At 33.2% G+C, this 19,616-nt stretch overlaps 2 protein-coding genes across 3 annotated transcripts in view; both read right to left on the reverse strand.

Moving 5' to 3' along the window:
• Positions 1-19,616, reverse strand: part of LOC114325370 (potassium/sodium hyperpolarization-activated cyclic nucleotide-gated channel 2) — a 571,529-nt gene that overhangs the window by 76,906 nt on the left and 475,007 nt on the right. The gene's annotated exons all lie outside the window — the stretch shown is intronic.
• LOC126886576 (zinc finger protein 227-like) lies at positions 1,217-19,112 on the reverse strand. Its single transcript, XM_050653527.1, has 2 exons — positions 18,782-19,112; positions 1,217-5,023 (listed from the first exon to the last, which is right to left on the reverse strand). The coding sequence occupies exons 1-2, from the start codon at positions 18,954-18,956 to the stop codon at positions 3,330-3,332; spliced, it is 1,869 nt and encodes a 622-aa protein (XP_050509484.1). The 5' UTR covers positions 18,957-19,112; the 3' UTR covers positions 1,217-3,329.

The following is a 19,616-nucleotide window of genomic DNA, read 5'->3' on the forward strand; positions in this document are numbered from 1 at the left end:
TTCTCCTGTAGTTGGCTGCATACTATCAATCACAAAAATTGGAAAAAAGTCCTTTGTAAAAGGTATACAACTTTATTAAAATCCTTTTAAGGGCTACATCACAGATCGTTTTCGATTTTATTAAAAATCATCATCAGTGTTATTTTTAAACAGGTTGGATGCCAGCTGGGCTACCAAAGAAATACTAGGGTAAAAACCCTTTAAATGTAATGTGGTTGCATTAAAGGTGCATACTTGATTAAAACTACATAGGATGGATATAGATAAAAAAGTATAATGCCCTTAGGTAAGGTATGGACCTTTCCAACACGTGGGATGTAAATTGAGTTGGTTACATTAATTGGAAGGTACCTTACCTTACCTAAGAGCATTATTCTTTTTTATCTATATCCATCCTATGGAAGAGAATAGATGAGAAGAATAGGTAAAGAGGAGGCAGTTGAACTTACAATTATAGAAAGGAAACTACAGTGTCTCGGACATGTGATGCGGGGCGAGAAGTATGGCATCCTGCGACTCATAATGCAAGGAAAGATAGATGGCAGAAGAAGCATCGGCAAAAGACGAATTTCATGGCTGAAGAAACTGAGAGAATGGTTTGGATGCAGCTCAAAACAACTATTTAGAGCTACTGCCTCAAAAATTAAAATAACTATGATGCTTGCCAACATCCGTAGCGGAGATGGCACCTGAAGAAGATCCTATGGAGTTTTAATCAAGTATGCAGCTTTAATGCAACTACATAACATTTAAAGGGTTTTTACCCTAGTATTTGTTTGGTGGCTCAGCTGGCAACCTGTTTAAAAATAAAACTGATGATGATTTTTAATAAAATCGAAAACGTTGTGTGATGTAGCCCTTAAAGGGATTTTAATAAAATTTTATACCTTTTACAAAGGATTTTTTACAAAAGAAAATTCATTCAGATATAGCTGGGTCAGTTGTCAACCCTACTTGAGATGGAGAAAAAAATAATGGGGAAAAATTCTCATCAAATCAATTTTAAAATGTTTGTAGATAAAAGTGTACACCTGAAGATGGTGAACCTTTTCTGTTGACTTCCATGAAGATATTCCAGTTGAAAAATAGGGCGCAGTAATCCTTTGATGTTTCAAGGGCTTTTTCGGCTTTATTTCGTGGGGTATTTTTCTACAGTGTGCACTGTTTGAATGTCTTTGATTAGGATTTTAATTTAGTGTAAATAAAATCACAAACAATTTTTTGAGGAGTTTAATAAAAACTAAAAGATACAACATGGCGCTAAAAGCTTGACAAAAACGTGTCACACAGTGCCCATGAACTTAAAACTAAAAAGTATAGCGAACATATTACTTAAAGTATAAAGATGTTTCTAAATCTTACAGTTTTAATAATAATAGTAAATCTATTTTTCCAAAATATTTTTTTAAGGTTTTTGCCTCACTAAACTGCACCGTGACAAGACATCTCGTAACCCAACAAATCGTAACGGACAATTCGTAGCGGCGACAGATCGTAACGCGACAGAACGTAATGGCAACAGTTCGTAACTGTACATGTACATACATATTCGTAACGGTTCAATTCGTAACGACAAAATTTAATTATCCTGTTTAGTTTTGTTAACGTGAAAATTTTTTGCTCAATTAGAAATCCAATGAAATCAATTAATTTGTGGTCATCTGATTGAATACAACCAATAAAACCAACATTATACTGAAAACAGATCCCATGGGCTGTTTTCACTCAATCATGTAGCTATGGATACCTACATTTCGTTTCATTTCGATTTTGACATTTCAAATATTCAATATTTTAAAATGTCACGATTTGGTTGTAATACTGATGAGAATATTAATGAAATTATCGAATCAAATATACCAAAGAATACTGTTTACAGTAAAAAATTTGTATGGAAAGCGTTTATGGACTTTTGCAATGATAGAAAATATGAATTAGATGGAAATCGGACGGTGGAAGAATTGGCGTCGATTTTAAAGGATTGGGCTGTGAACATGAGAAGAAAAGATGGTACAGAGTTTAAAGAAGCTACTGTCAAAACCATGTGGAACCTAACAAGTAAGCTTTTATTTAAAAAAATTTACACAAAAATTGCTCAGTATTTTTTTTTCATAACCAGCAAAAAATTTTCTATCCGAATAACCTTCGAACATTGATAAATGCTCAAAAATTTTTTAACAACTTTCTCAAGCTTGTTGCTTACAGGCAACAGACCTCCGCCTACGGCGTCGGTCTGTTTCCAAGCAACAAGCTTTCGAAATCTGTTATAAAAATTTTTCGAACAATTATCAATGTCCTTGGGTTATTACTACTGAAAACTAACTTTTATTACAGTTAAATACAATTGAAATTAGTTAAATACAATCATAAATTTAACGAACCATTATCAGGATAAACATTTTTGACACATTTCAAATTTCGTGGAGACATTATATTTTTAATGTTGTTCTGAAGCTATTTCCTTGTGACATTTTTTAATTGTTAACTATTTAGATGGGAAATAAGCCACAATTATATTGAAAAAAACTAATCTTATTAACGTTTCGATGCCCAAATCGGGTATCGTTGTCAAAATACCAAAATACAGTATTTTGTATTTTGACAACGATACCCGATTTTTGGATCGAAACGTTAATAAAATTAGTTTTTTCAATTTAATTGTGGCTTATTTCCCATCTAAATAGTTAATAATTATATTTTTAATATTATGTCTTAAAATAAACATAATCTAGTAATGTAAATTATTAGAGTAAATACAGTATTATCATTATTAAACTGTCTTTATTTTGTGTCATTCTTTTTGCGCCTTTAGTTTTACTACTTTAAAGTGATAATTATTAAAATTAAAAAAATTAAAAAAAATCTTTAGTTGTCATATTAAAAAGAATACCTATATTAAAAATGTGTGAAATATATTTAACAAGAAGTGGTCTTAAAAACAGTACCATTACTTTTAATATAGTAGGGATGTATGCAAAATAAATTTTTGTATAAATTCAATAATACTAAATTTGAAAAAAATAAATAAATGACTGCGCCGGCGTTATGAATTGTTCCGTTAGGAATATGTATAGTTACAAACTGTCGCCGTTACGAAGTGTCGCCGCTACGAACTGCCGCGTTACGAGGTGTCATAGAACCGCTTAGAACAAATGTCAATACTTTTCTATAAGGATCGTTTAAACACAGCGATAAATCAAACAACTTATCAAGGTCAATCGAGTTGTTGCAACTTATCATTGTGTGTAAACGGTGCATCGCACAACTTATCAAAGTTGGAGTTGGGTTGAAGGTGGTATCGCATTGAATCGCAGCGTCTAAACAGCGTTTCAACTTGTCATCACAACTAGTTGCTGTGACTTGTCGTTGTGTTTAAACGACGCTTTAGAGTGCACTTTCAAATGTGTTTTCAAATTACGTCTTTCAGTAAATTCCTCCAAACAAATTTCACATTCATACACTTTTTCTTTAGCGTGTATTTTCAAATGATTTTTTAAAGTACTTGTTTTAGAAAATTGCTTAAAACAAATCTCACACTTGTAAGTTGATTTTCCAGTGTGCACTCTCAAATGTGTTTTCAAATTGCCTGCTTGACTAAATTGCTTAAAACAAATTTCACACTTGTGAGGTTTTTCTCCAGTGTGCACTCTCAAATGTAGTTTTAAACTACCTGCTTCACTAAATTGTTTAAAACAAATTTGACACTTGTGAGGTTTTTCTCCAGTGTGCACTCTCAAATGTTTTTTCAAAGTATATGCTTCACTAAATTCTTTAAAACAAATTTCACACTTGTATGATGTTTCTCCAGTGTGCACTCTCAAATGTCTTTTTAAATCACCTGTTTTAGAAAATTGCTTAAAACAAATTTCACACTTGTGAGGTTTTTCTCCAGTATGCACTCTCAAATGTCCTTTCAAATCACTTGCTTGCCTAAATTGCTTAAAACAAATTTCACACTTATAAGGTTTTTCCCCAGTGTGCACTCTCAAATGTAGTTTCAAAGTACCTGCTTCCCTAAACTGCTTAAAACAAATTTCACACTTGTGAGGTTTTTCTCCAGTATGTATTCTCAAATGTAGTTTCAACCTACTTGCTTTACTAAATTGCTTATCACAAATTTCACACTTGTGAGGTTTTCCTCCAGTGTGCACTCTCAAATGTGCTTTCAAATTACCTGCTTCCCTAAATTGCTTAAAACAGATTTCACACTTGTGAGGTTTTTGTCCAGTATGTACTCTTAAATGTGGTTTCAAACTACTTGCTTCACTAAATTTCTTATAACAAATTTCACACTTGTGAGGTTTTTCTCCAGTGTGCACTCTCAAATGTCTTTTTAAATTACTTCCGTGATTAAATTTCTTAAAACAGATTTCACACTTGTGAGCTTTTGCTCCAGTATGCACATTCAAATGTGATTTCAAATGACTTGCGGTAATAAATTTCTTAAAACAAATTTTACACTTGTGAGGTTTTTCTCCAGTGTGAATTTTCATGTGTCCATTCAAATCAGGTTTTCGAGAAAACTGTTTAAAACATATTTCACACTTGTGATTTTTTTCTCCAGTGTGCAGTCTCAAATGTTCTTTCAAATTCTGAATAGATATAAACTGTTTTATACAAATTTCACACTTGAAAGGTTTTTCTCCAGTGTGCACTCTCCGATGTACTTTCAAATTATTTGCCTTAGTGAACTGCTTCAAACAAATTTCACACTTGTGAGGTTTTTCTCCAGTGTGCACTCTCAAATGATTCTTCAAATTACCTTCCTGACTAAATTGCTTAAAACAAATTTCACACTTGTGAGGTTTTTCCCCAGTGTGCACCCTCAAATGTCTCTTCAAATTACCTTCCTGACTAAATTGCTTAAAACAAATTTCACACTTGTGAAGTTTTTTTGCAGTCACAACTTTCACACTTTTGTTTAATGTTTTTCTTTCGGCATGTGCATTCACGTCATTTTCTTCCAGAAATGAATGTTCATCTAGTGTCTCCATAATTTCCATGTTATTCTCTTGGGGACAATCTAAAAATTAAACTCACTATAATATAATATACTATAATATAATATACTATAATATAATATAATATAATATATGTAATGATTTAGAAACCAGAAAAACCAACACTAGCGCATTAAGAAACAACAAACCATGGTTTTGTCGAGAAGTCTAGGAACTCGCAGAACAAAAAAAGAAATAATGCTGTGTTACAAAAGCACCGGAATGCAGGAACAACGCGCCATCTATATAGAAACCAGAAACAGAATAAATTCGCGAATAAAAGCAATAAACAGAAAGCATTTGATCAAGTTCAAAAGTGACATGGATCACTTCATCTATGGCGCACAGAGGAAAGTTTGGAAAATGCTAAAAAACAGAAAAAAACCAGTAAATGAATTTGTACAGACAAAGGGGATACCGACTGAGGCATGGGAAAAATATTTCAGAGAACTCTACAAAGGTGTAGAAGCCAATGACGAACACGATTACAAAACAGAAGACAGGCATATCACTAAAGTAACTGAAGTAGAATCGAGAATGAAGATCCTAAAGAATAGACGATCTCCATGTACTGATGGAATACCGAACGAACTGCTGAAATACGGCGGTCAGAAACTCACTCATTGTCTCACAACATTGCTTAACAAAATCTTAGACAGAGCAGAGATACCACAAGATTGGCACACCAGTATCACAATACCGATTTTTAAGAAAGGACAAAGATCATGTCCGGACAACTACAGAGGAATAACACTCTTAAATACGACAATGAAGTTATTCACAGGGATACTCAAGGATAAATGGGAATCACAGATAAAGAACAGGGAAGAACAGCAAGGATTCAGAAAAGACAGGTCGACGACGGACGCAATATTTGTCATGAAACAAGTGAAAGAGAAGTCGATAGAATATAACAAATCCGCATATATTTGCTTTGTAGACCTAACGAGAGCATTTGACAGAGACAGACTTAGCGATATATTAAAGAAAATGAAACAAAAAAGGATACCAGAAAACACTGTTGAAGTCATAAAACAAATGAACAATAACAACAAGACAAAAATTAAAACCAACAACACCACTACGGCCAACATACCAACACTAGGGGGAATCAGGCAGGGAGGCATCATCAGTAGATTTCTATTCAATATGCTAATGGATGAAATAATAGAAGATGTGGAATCTCTACAACTAGGATACAGGTTCGGTCACAGTAGAATCAGTATAGTGTGCTATGCGGATGATACATCCCTGATTGCAGAGAATGAGGATGACCTTACAAAGACAACTTTATCAATTCTACCAAGCATGTCGACGACTCAATATGAACATATCCACGCAGAAAGCAAAATGCATTAAAAATAAGGCCGCAGTCATGTCCGGATGTTTGAGAGATGTAGTCTGGAATAACCCATATATGAGAATGCACAGCAAAGTTAGAAAAAGCATGCTACGAACAGCCGATGAAATGAGGAGACGTGGCTATAAGCTCATCGAAGCTACACCCAAGCTAAAGTATAATACTAAACAACCTCTTAATATGTTCATGTTATCATTCAGACACGATGAAAATATCGATAAAATATTCGGAATTTCTGATATATTACAAGTTACAGTTCAGATTTTGCCGTTAAGAAAATCCAGACTCGTGCGTCAATGCAAAAAATGCCAAGCTTTTGGTCATACGTAAAAATATTGTGCAAAGCAACCACGATGTGTTAGATGTACCGGAAAGCACCTGACTATCGATTGTGATAAACCTAAAAATGCCCAACCAAAATGTGTCCACTGTGGAGAAAGTCATCCTGCAAACTACAGAGGATGCATGGTAGCAAAAGAAATGCAGAAGTTAAAAGACAATCGAAATAAGAGAACTACAATACCTAAACAACCACAAAGGGTGCAGCAGCAGAATCCGATATACAAAACCAACGAAAACAAAAAAACCTACAGCCAAGCTGCTAGAGGTAATATAGAAATTGAAAGTACTAACCCAAAACACAGCTCTAACATTGAGAACACTCTCCAACAAATACTGGAAACATTGACCAAAATGGATGAGCGCATTACTAGATTAGAATATAGCACCAAAGGAGCTATTCCTAAGAATTTTAATGCCAGATAGTCTGAGGATAATGGAATGGAATGCAAATGGACTACTGCAGCATCAACAAGAACTGCAGACTGTCCTAGACATTGAAAAAATAGACATTTGTCTCATTTCTGAAACACACTTTACAAATGAAACCTACATTCATTTTAAAGGATTTAAAGTATACCATACCTTACATCCGGATAATACAGCCAGAGGTGGTAGTGCTATATCATAATAAAAGAAACAATTAGACATCATCAAGAAATATGCTACAAAACAGAAATGTTCCAAGTTACTTCAGTATGTGTTAAAACAAAATCTTTTGAGCTTATCGTTACCGCTGTCTACTCTCCACCAAAACATAACCTCAAAAAAGATCAATATCTAGAATTTTTGAATAGACATGGCAAAAGATTTATAATTGGTGGTGATTTTAATGCCAAGCACACCCATTGGGGTTCTAGGATAATTACAACAAAGGGGAAGGAACTCTGCAGGCAGTTAAGCAATTAAAATGTGAAACACTTTCAACAGGTAAACCGACTTATTGGCATACTGATTCCAACAAAATTCCAGACCTGATTGATTTTTTTATAACTAGAAATATTTCTGTTAATTATTTACATATTGAAGAAGCTTGGGACATGAACTCCGATCATTCACCCATCCTTCTCAAAGTTAGCGATACTGTTATTCAAAGCCAGCCACCTCCTAAACTGACTAATAGGCTAACAGATTGGCGGAGTTTTCAGCTTCACTTAGAAGAAACAATAAATCTCAAAGTTTCACTAAAAACTAGATATGAACTTGATGAAGAAACGGAATGTTTTGTTAAACAAGTTCAACAAGCCGCTTGGAATAACTCACCTGAACTGATTCATAGAGTTAAAGGTAATAATTACCCTAAAGAAATTAGAAAGCTAATCGAAGAGAAAAGAAAACTCAGAAGGATCTGGCAACGCTCTAGAGCTCCATCTGATAAAACAAAACTAAATATTGCTACACAACAGCTTAAAAGAGAAATAAAAAAAAAATAAAAACGAATCAATTAGTAACTATCTAAGAGAATTGACAAATGATAGCACAACTGATTATTCCCTCTGGAGAGCCACTAAGAAATTAAAACGACCGATAATGCAAAATTCCTCACTAAGAAATACAGATGGAAGCTGGGCAAAAAGCAATTTAGAGAAGGCTAATAAATTTGCTGAATATCTCGAGGAAACATTCCAGCCAAATGAAGGTGATAACACACTGCAATGGGAAAATGCCACACAGGAAGAAGGTGAAATTAAACTAGTCACCCCAAAAGAAGTGGCCGACGAAATTAAATCAAACATCAATCCCAGGAAAGCACCTTGGTTTGACTTAATTACTGGGGTAATCTTAAAACAACTTCCTAGAAAAGCCATAGTAAAACTGACATATCTCATAAATGCCTCGTTCAGATTAAGATATATTCCCAAGATATGGAGAGTGGCTGAGGTCATAATGATCCTTAAACCTGGAAAACAACCAAATACAGTATCATCGTACAGACCGATTTCATTGCTACCCGTAATTTCAAAGCTGTACGAGAAGCTTTTGCTGAAAAGGTTGAAACCTCTCATAGATGCTAAGGCTCTAATTCCATCACACCAGTTTGGGTTTCGAGAAAGTCATTCAACTATCGACCAAGTCCATAGAATAACGGATATAAAAGAGAGGTCGCTAGAAGGAAAGAAAGTTTGCTCCGCTGTCTTCCTCGACGTGGCGCAAGCTTTTGATAAGGTATGGCACGAAGGACTTAAGTACAAATTAAGCAGGATTTTGCCAAGACAATACACAGAATTATTGGAATCTTATATATCAGAGAGAGTTTTTAGAGTTAAGCAAGAAGAAGCCTACTCGGAACTAAAGGAAATCAATGCAGGGGTACCACAAGGTAGTGTGATAGGACCGGTCCTATACCTATTATACACTAGTGATATCCCTGAAGTAAAACATAATACAATAGCTACCTTTGCTGATGACACTGCTGTCTTAGCCGTAGGTGAAGACCATGAAGAAGCAGCAAGAAAATTACAAATATCTCTTAACAGACTTAACGAGTGGACTAAACGCTGGCGAATTAAATTAAACGAAATGAAGTCAGTGCATATAAATTTTACAAACAAGAAACATCAATACATTCCTGTTAACTTAAATAATACTCAGATACCATATGCCGACACCGCAAAGTATTTGGTATTACACTAGACGCTAGGCTACGCTGGAAGGTCCATGTTAAAAAGAAACGAGAACAGCTTAACATGAAGTATAAAAAAATGTATTGGCTATTGGGAAGACAATCCACTCTCTTGATCTACAATAAAATACTTTTGTATAAACAGATTATAAAACCTATATGGCCATATGGCATCCAACTATGGGGCTGCGCTAGTAATACAAATTTAATTATCATTCAACGATTCCAAAACAAAGTGCTAAGGAGCATTGTCAACGCTCCATGATACTATAGGAACAGTGATTTCCATAGGGACCTAGACATGGATACTGTTAACAAGACTATAGAAAAAATTGCCAAGAGTCACGAACAACGACTTCTTCAACACGTCAATGTTGAGGCCATCCAGCTCCTCGACAACACGGATCTAGCTAGAAGACTCAAGAGGAAGAAACCCTTCGAGTTAGTTAAGTGAAAAATAGTGCACGGTGCAAGTGATGGTACAAGTTAAAATTTGTGCAATATATTAACAGAACCTAGGGGGTACTATCGAGTTTGTCCTTAGTCTTAAGTTTTTTAGTAGTAATTTAGGTTAGACATAAGTTGCTCATTGATCACATTATTTGATCAGATTGTAATGTCCTTAAGCATCTTATTGGTGTTTAATAAATAAAAAAAAACGAACAGCCGAAATGAAGACACTAAAAGCAATAGCAGGGAAGACAAGAAGAAATAGAATACGAAACAACATAATCAGGGAACAATGTGGCGTGCAAGATGTAGTAAGATGGGGTAAGCAAAGACGAAGAGAATGGAGGAGCACACACTACCAAGAATTGCGCTAGAAGGAAAACCAGCAGGCAAGTGTCCACCGGAAAGACCACCAAAAAGATGGAGAGACAGCTCCATCAACAAGTATAAGGAACAGAAGAAGATTTACAAACCCGTGTTTCTGTTTTTTAATGTGTATCTCAATGCATTCAATACTGGCATATGAGCACCAAAAAATATTGTGTCACTGAAGGTTGATATCGTCAACCTAATGTGAAAAATGAAGTCCAAAACACCTGATTTTACAGGAGAGAGAGAGAGAGAGAGAGAGAAAACTAACTTGGCATAACTCGTATACTGCCATCCTAAGCAAGAAGGAAGTAAACTTACGTGCATAGAAATCGGCCCACCTAAAAATTTGTTCATTTTTGAAGTCTCGTATTTCCTAAACTTGTTGGCTGATTTAAGTGATTTTTTTAATATGTTATAGCCTTATTCTTCAACAATATCGCTGTAATAATATTATTGCTAAACAGGTAAGTGTTATTTTATACCGGGTGTAACAATGATAGTGTGGTTTTTCCTCAAAGTTCGGAACACCCTGTGGAATATTCTAGCGTATATAAAATACTGAAATTAAAACTCAACTGTAGCCTTAGGCTTTCTTAACATATTGCTTTTTGATTAATTCGATTATGTTGGATAATAAATAAGTTAGGTATTTTAACAACCAGCAACATTCTTCATCAATACAGGGTGTTTCAGAATAAGTGCGACAAACTTTAAGAGGAAATTTTGCATGAAAAATAATGACCGTTTCATTTATAAACATATGTCCGCAAATGCTTCGTTTTCGAGATACGGGATGTTGAATTTTTTTTTACAAACTGACGATTTATTTACTGCTCTAAAACCGGTTGAGATATGCAAATGAAATTTGGTGGGTTTTAAGAGGTAGTTATTGCGCATATTTGACATACAATTAAGAATTTTATATTCACCATTGGCGTGCGTACGGGTCATATTCTTAGAATATAAATAAACCAGGAAGGAGTACAATGCGAAATGACTTCGAGCCAGAAAGGAGGTTGCAAACGGCGATCAGCTGTCAGATTTGCTTTCTATCTCCAGTGACGTACCTTTGAAAGAGAGAAGAAAAGAAATTCTTAACGATTTTATTACATCTTTGGTGTTAAACAAACAGCTATAGATCAAGAGAAAATACGTATTAATATAATATTTTGTTGAAAAGTCAGTTAAATGACATATTATTATACTAATAACTTCAGTTAATTGATTGCATATACAGGAGCTTTACCAGATGGTACGCCTATGCACACAACTGATCCAATACACAAACACCTTCTACCTTGTTGACAAAAACTTATGAGTCATCCACAGACGTTCAAGATGGCCGGTTCCGCTAGAAATTTAAGGTGTTGTTGATATATGACAGATTCCTTCCTGTTTATTTTATATTTTAAGGTCATATTACCCGGTCATATTACCCGTATGCACGCCAATGGTGAATATAAAATTCTTAACTGTATGCCAAAAAATGCGAAATAATTACCTCTTAAAACCTACCCAATTTCATTTGTATATCTCATCGGTTTTAGAGCAATAAATAAATCGTCATATTATACGAACAAATTCAACATCCCGTATTTCTGAAACGAAGCATATGCGAACATATGATTATAAACCTAACGGTCATTATTTTTTCATGCAGAATTACCCCTTAAAGTTTGTCGCACTTATTTAGAAACACCCTGTATCGATGAAGAACGTTGCTAGTTGTTAAAATACCTAACTTTTTTATTATCCAACATAAGCGAATGAGTCAAAAAGCAAAATGTTAAGAAAATCTAAGGCTACAGTTGAGTTTTAATTTCAATATTTTATATTATATGCTAGAATATTCCACAGGGTGTTCCGAACTTTGAGGAAAAAACACACTATCATTATTACACCCGGTATAAAATAACACTTACCTGCTTAACAATAATATTATTACAGCGATATTGTTGAAGAATAAGGCTATAACATATTAAAAAAATCACTTAAATCGGTTAACAGGTTTAGGAAATACGAGACTTCAAAAATGACCAAATTTTTAGGCGGGCCGATTTCTATGCACGTAAGTTTATTTTCACAAAAATGTAAGTTTACTAGTACAGTTGAACCCGCTTATTGGAATAGCCTTCGTGCCAATCAAAATATTCCTCTAACCAGGATATTCTAATAACTGATTATTGGTCGCTAGTAGAAACGTTTCGGTACCTCAAGTTTCTATTCCTTAAACCGGGATATTCCTTTAAAAGGTATTCTAATAAGCGGGTTTGACTGTATAAGGTACTTACTGCCTTTTAACTAAGGAATGCCTCACAACAAGTTGAGTTACTGCAATTTTAATAGTCTACCAGACCAAGGAATGAACGCTTACTGCTTTCTAACTTCGTTCGGTACATTAATAATTGTATAAGAACCCGAACCCATATAAAAGAGCAAACTAGAAAATTTTAAAATTGGAGATACAACTAGTATCTAACAATACAGTATACAACTAAATACAATGTGAGATATAATGTGAAAATTGCATAAGTCATATATATAAAATAAACTAATATAAAATATAAAAAATATATCAAATATAAAATAAACTAAATATAATGTGAAAATTGCATAAGTCCCTAAATAATTGAAATTCGCGTTTTTAGTAATCAATTTGTTTATCATTTTAATCTGTACCCTGTAGATACTCACCCGTTTACAATAAAAGGACTTTTTATTGTATGAACATCAGAAAAGCACTGATATGTTTGAACGGTTTGGCCACTACACGAGCGAACTTGAGGAACTTATGCAGATTTCATATGGTTTAAAACATTAATGGACTTATTATGCAAATTTCATTATCACAATTTTAGCAAAATCTAGTAAACTATATTAATAGAAAACAGAGCCGGAGGTAGCTTTTGGATAATGCTAACAGCAGATGATATCAAAAGTCTAAAATTGAATATTGTGGACTTCTGCATTTTTCATATTAGGCCGACGAGATGAGCTATTACCTTCAAATTCGTTGAACCTCCATCGATTTGCATGGAAATTGGTGAGTAGTTAGACGATACCTCAAGAAACAAAAGTGACATGGTGCCTACTTGCGCTTTTACCCTGGGTTTGGATGCCCCCCTGTCTCGGGGGTGAAAATTATTTTATTAAAAATATCCCCATAAATCGATAGAAGGAAAAATTATAGGCAAAATTAGTTTTATCAAGTTATGAAAATAAATCAATACTTTTTAAGTTATTAAACATCAAAGATTTTAATTTTTCGTGAAACAAATGCATGTTTAAAGAATTTTTTCATAAATAACTCAAAACTCGAAGTTTTTACAAAAAAAGTTATAATAATAAAAATTGAAGCTAATAAAAAATCGAATAAATTCTTTACTCGAAAAACCTTTTAATATGAAGTCAAAGTTATAGGCAATTGAAATTATACAGTGCGTCCATAAAGTAACGCATAAATTCGTTATTTTGTAAACCGGCGACTTTAAGGAAAAGTCCCAAAACAGGTCGATTTTTATTTTTAAATTATGATTTTTTGGCATACATATAATACTAGTGACGTTATCCATCTGGGCGTGATGACGTAATTGATGATTTTTTAAATAAGAATAGGGGTCATGTGATAGCTCATTTGAAAGATTATTCAATTCTCTATTCAATAATATAAACATTGCCATAATTATTTATACAGGGTGGCCAACATATTTTTTTTAATTAAATTAATTGACACAAAAAGATGAATGTATGTAATTTGTTTAATTCTAAATACATTTTACTGCTGTCAGAAAATAAAAAACAATTTTATTTGACAAATAAACATTGATTTTCGCTTAAACGAAGTGTTCAAAATGCCAAGAGGCCGGTGGGTGGCAGCTTTAACATTTAACAACAGTAGAACGTATTTTAAATGAAATAAATTACATAAATTCTTCTTTTTTCCCAATTGAACACGCTGTATAATTATGGTTTACACTACTGAATAGATAATTGAATACCCTATTAAATGAGCTATTACATGACACCTATTCTTATTTAAAGAAATCATCGATTACGTCATCACGCCCAGATGGATGACGTCACTAGTATGATATATATGCCAAAAAATTATAATTTAAAAATAAAAATCGATCTGTTTCAGGATTTTTTCATAAAATTGCCGGTTTACGAAATAATGAATTTATGCATTACTTTATGGACGCACTGTAGATTTTTCTCGACGAGTACTCAACTCTAAGTATTCAAGCTTAAATAACGGGAAAACGATGCATTTTATAACATATACGTACTACACACTTGTCAAAGTACTTAGAAATACCTATCAAATGAGCTCCAGATTAGATGATCGCATCAAAATTTATGCTCCAAAAATTTTTACAAAAAAATGGCATTATTTTTGTTAAATAACTCAGTAAATTTTTAATATCTAAGGTTTATTTAAAAACCATTTGAAATGTAATTTTAAGGACTATAAGATCGTATTAAATTTAATAATTTAAATCCTTTATTTTTTTAAGATAAAATGTTAAAGGGCCCCGCTTACATGGTTCTCGCAGTAAAATTTAGGCTTTAAACCAGGGGTGGGCAAATACTTTTAAACGTGGGCCAAAATGAAATTTTCAAAATGTCTCCCGGGCCGGAAACCTATGCCATATCCAATATGTACGCGGCGCACACGCTAATGTTTTTGGTGGATGTTTTTCTCTGCACAGGGAATTTTTTGACAACAATACTATAAGTATCATTTTAAAGAATTTGGACAAAGACATTTTGACTGTTAATAATAGATAATAATATAAATTGTCATAGTTGGGTATGGGTGTATATGTGAGCCATTTGTTCCCAGTAAAATTACGAAATTTTTAATGTGGTCCATTATATTAAGCCATAACAAGGATCCAGATAAAAAATGAATTTCAGAAATTCAAGAGCAACCTTTATGAAGATAAGGAAATTTCTGAGTAACCAAAGCTTCAATCTGCAAATCTGATATCGAATGGTAAAGCGTTATGTCAAGTCAACCATCGTCGACGAAATTCAAAGGAGACAACTGGTCTGGTATGGTCATGTAGAAAGAATGGACGACGACAGGCTGCCAAAACAAACTTTAAAGAGGAGGGCCGAAATAATCCTAGCTCTGTGGCATTCAGAACGGAGCTGGAAACTAGGAACCGGAAGGCAGAGAACATTATAAAAAACCGGGATAATAATAAAAATGGTATGTCCACTCTATTTTCGTTTATTGGATTGTTAATCCTGACTTATGAGAAAGCTGGAAGCTTTTGAGATGTGGCTTTTTAGGAGAATTTTGAAAATACTATGGACCGATCATATTACGAACGAAATGGCGAGATATCGTTAAAAGGAGAAAGACAGCAAGAAGAAAGGGCACAAACTTAGAAATGATAAGTACGTTGTTGTAAGTTGTTGCAGCAGCTGATTATGAAGGGTAAAATCGAAGGAAAAGGGTCCTGGTAGACGACAAATACCATGGCCGAAAAATATTCGCGCCTGGACCGGGTTAAAACACACAGACGCTTTTAAGAAAAGCTGAAGATAGAGATTCATTTCATTGATCACTACGAACACTAATACTATTAATTTCAACAAAATCGCATAAAAGAGATGAAGAGCGTATGCGCAAAATTGCGGACCAACGCTTTTTAAATGCATTCCTTTTTTCAAATCCTGAGAAAATGAAAAAAGATTTTTGAAAAATTTAAACGCAGAAGGAAAGATTACCGAGGACCGAAAATTCCTTAGAATAAACAAACAGTTTCTTTTGAATGAGATATTTGAAATTAAAAAACACATTAAATTTTCTCTTTTTTTTTCATCCTTGTGACTTATTAAAATAAACAGAGAAGTTTTCAGGGACTTTCGGCCCTCGGCAATAATGTAATATTTCATTCAGCGTTTAAATTTTTCAAAAATACTTATTAGTTTTCTCAGGATTCGAAAAAAATGAATGCATTTAAAAAGTATTGCGCCTATGCTCTTAAAAAATTGCTTGCGCGATTTCTCAACGGGCCGGATAAAGTAAGCAAAAGGGCCGGATCCGGCCCGCGGGCCGGCTTTTGCCCACCCCTGCTTTAAACGTTGCTATCTCGGCTTTTTTAAACGCTTTTATTTAGTTCAATAGTTTGCGTCAAATTTTTAGACGTTAATTTGACTGCCTTTTCTTCAATGCAAATGAATGAAAATTTGCAGACATATGCATTCGCGGGAACAATACACGAATAGTCAATAAAAAAATTGTTTCTGTTTGTTAATTGTTTAAATAAAAAAAAACGATCTTAATGGAAAACGCGTAAATTCTCTTGTTTTTTACAATGTAAAAACTTGAAACTTTTACGGATTGTATAGCTAATGATATGAACAATACATAATTTCACTTTTTACGTTAATTGTTTACGTTATGCTTCATAAATAAACAATAAAGTTTCAAATTTTTTGCCGATTCCGACTACTTTTTATGTTTGTACATCATATGTTTTATATACATATTTTAATAAACATGACGATATATTTTAATGTTTGAAAAGTGTAAGACTAAAAAGTAAAAAATAAAAAAATATGAAAAAAAATTTTTAAGAAACGCTTTTCTTTAGTTACGAGTGACTAAAATTAAAAATATTATAAAAAAATCAACTAAAAAGCAAAAAATAAAAAAAATTGAAAAAATCTAACACATTCGTTAAAGAAAAGCGTGGGGCGAAAACCGTTTATTCGATGAACACGCGCCACGCTTTTCTTTGACGGATGTGGTAGATTTTTTCAATTTTTTTTTTATTTTTTGCTTTTTAGTTGATTTTTTTATAATATTTTTAATTTTAGTCACTCGTAACTAAAGAAAAGCGTTTCTTAAAATTTTTTTTTTCATATTTTTTTTATCTTACACAAATAAAAACAAGTAAAATATTTGCTAATAAAACAAAATTTCCATATCCTGCATGATTTTTTACGTATATCGAGTATTTTTGGGGTTATTAACAAAGAAAATAAAATTTACGAAAATTTGAAAAATTCTTTTTTTTTTAAATAAAACATGTACATTTTTTTCACGAAAAATTTAAATTTTTAATCTTTAATAACTAGGTTATTAAAATAAATCAAGTATGTACCTAGGATCGGCATTACAGAGTAATAGAGAAATATATGGAGATGCATGCAATAGCATTAGGGCTGGATGGATGAAGTGGGAGGAAACGAATGGTGTGTTGTGTGACATAACAATTCCAATGAAGCTGAAGAGAAAATTTTGTAAAGTTTAAATATAAGTATAAATTCTACCTTATACGAAGAATTGCAGATATGTGAGTTCCTGGGAAAAGTAGTAGAGCAAGATCAAAGAAGACCTTGGGAAACACCAGGCAGGACAAGACGGTAAAGGAGATTGATATTGATAGGACCCAAGGCCCAAGATAGAAACAAACGAAAAAATGTAATTAATGAAGCCTGGCCCGCATAGGGAGAAAAGAAAAGAGAATGATGACTGTTGACTGTAAATTAGATTAGTCTTAATTAACAAGTATTTAATTTGAAATTCTGTGTTATAGTCCTGTCGCCAGGGGGGGTACAACGGCCTCCTTAATTCAGATGGACTTACCCAAGTTTTTTTTATTTATTTTGACCCGTAGAATACGAATTTTTTGGGTAACAGTTGATCCGGATGTCGATAAGATTGTTATAGACAAAGAACTTGAGGAATTACATAACAGTGATTTCTCGCAAAACAAAACATTTTTTTGTATTTTTTGGGTCATTCTCGGCAAAAAATGCTCTGACAAGTTTTGTCGTATGATGCATAGTTTTCGAGATAACCGCGGTTGAACTTTCAAAAAATCGAAAAATTGCAATTTTTGAACCCGAATAACTTTTGATTTTGAAAAAATAATGTAGCAATTCTGCTTACCGCATTTGAAAGTTTAAGTCAAATTATATCGGTTTTGATTATTTTCATTGCTAAAAATTTATTATTTTATTGGTAAACAAAGCTATAAACACCTAGTGCGTGAGTGATGTTTTCAATGATTTCTCATTTAAAATCGAACGAGTAGGTAGAGTAGCTGCAAGTGCAAGCGAGGCAATTTCTACGTAGCATGCGTTAAAACGCATGTATTAGGCACGGGAAACACTATGTGTTTATAGCTTGGTTCAGCAGTAAACAAATTAATTTTTAGCAATGCAAATAATCAAAACCGATATAATTTGACTTAAACTTTCAAAGGTGGTAAGCAGAATTGCTACTTTATTTTTTAATCAAAAGTTATTCGGGTTCAAAAATTGCAATTTTTCGATTTTTTGAAAGTTCAACCGCGGTTATCTCGAAAACTATGCATTCTACGAAAAAACTTGTAGGAATATTTTTTGCTTAAAATGACCCAAAAAATACAAAAATATGTTTTGTTTTGCGAGAAATCGCTGTTATGTAATTCCTCAAGTTCTTTGTCTATAACAATCTTATCGACATCCGGATCAACTGTTACCCAAAAAATTCGTATTCTACGGGTCAAAATATATAAAAAAAACTTGGGTAAGTCCATCTGAATTAAGGATGCCGTTGTACCCCCCCTGGCGACAGGACTATTATAAGTATTCCCTTAAAATACAGGATTTACATATTTTGTTACTAACCTTTTTCAGTTTCTTGGTTTTCTTTGAATGGATTAGTTTTATTCCCATGTTGTTCTTCAGTATTTGATTCTTCCTGAATTTCACATTTAAAGCCTTCCAAAAGAGCATCATCTAGGTGATTATCCACTATTTCTATTTTACACGTGTCCTCGTCAATTTCTTGTTGTGCTTCCATATTTGATCAAACTCGATTTTATATATTATAAATACACCAATAATAACTTTGCACCCAAAAAGTGAAATCACTATAAAAATTGTATGAGGAAACATACACTTTTAAGCAGTACCTAACTGTACGTATATTAAAATATAATAACCAAACTAAAATGTAAAATGTATATGCCACCTGCCAACTAGTGCCAACGCACCAAATCACCGATCTACCTGAATGCTTTAGCATTAAATCACATTATAGTCCAGGCTGTATGTTCACCCCCATTAGGTAAATTATTCCGATTCGTTTTTTTGTACAAACTTACTCAAAAAGAGGTTCTTATAACAAATCCACAGGGCGCCATGAGGTACCACCTTCGGAAAATTGTTTAAACAATGTGTTTTAAACCAATTCAAAAAATATTTTTTTTTTCACTTCGAACAATTTTTTTAGATTTCTTGGGCCATTGTGAGCAAAAAAGGTCTGTTGTGATTTTTTTCGAAAATTGATTGTTGTCGAGTTATACGCGATTTAAAATTTGAAAAACGCGAAAATGGCCATTTTCAATGCATAACAACTCGGTTAAAAATTATTATTATGAAAGCCAGAAAGTGACCAAATCAAAGTTTAAAGCCCACCTACAAGATCCTGAAGAAATTTTTGTCATTATTTTATTACTCA

The sequence above is a fragment of the Diabrotica virgifera genome, chromosome 6, assembly GCF_917563875.1.
Source record: "Diabrotica virgifera virgifera chromosome 6, PGI_DIABVI_V3a".
Classification (NCBI taxonomy): domain Eukaryota; kingdom Metazoa; phylum Arthropoda; class Insecta; order Coleoptera; family Chrysomelidae; genus Diabrotica; species Diabrotica virgifera.

Coding starts and splice junctions, on each gene's coding strand:
- LOC126886576 (XM_050653527.1), bottom strand. CDS start 18,956: ATGGAAGCACAACAAGAAATTGACGAGGACACGTGTAAAATAGAAATA. Junction 5,024..18,781: donor AAACCAAGAAACTGAAAAAG/GTTAGTAACAAA, acceptor TTTAATTTTTAG/ATTGTCCCCAAGAGAATAAC.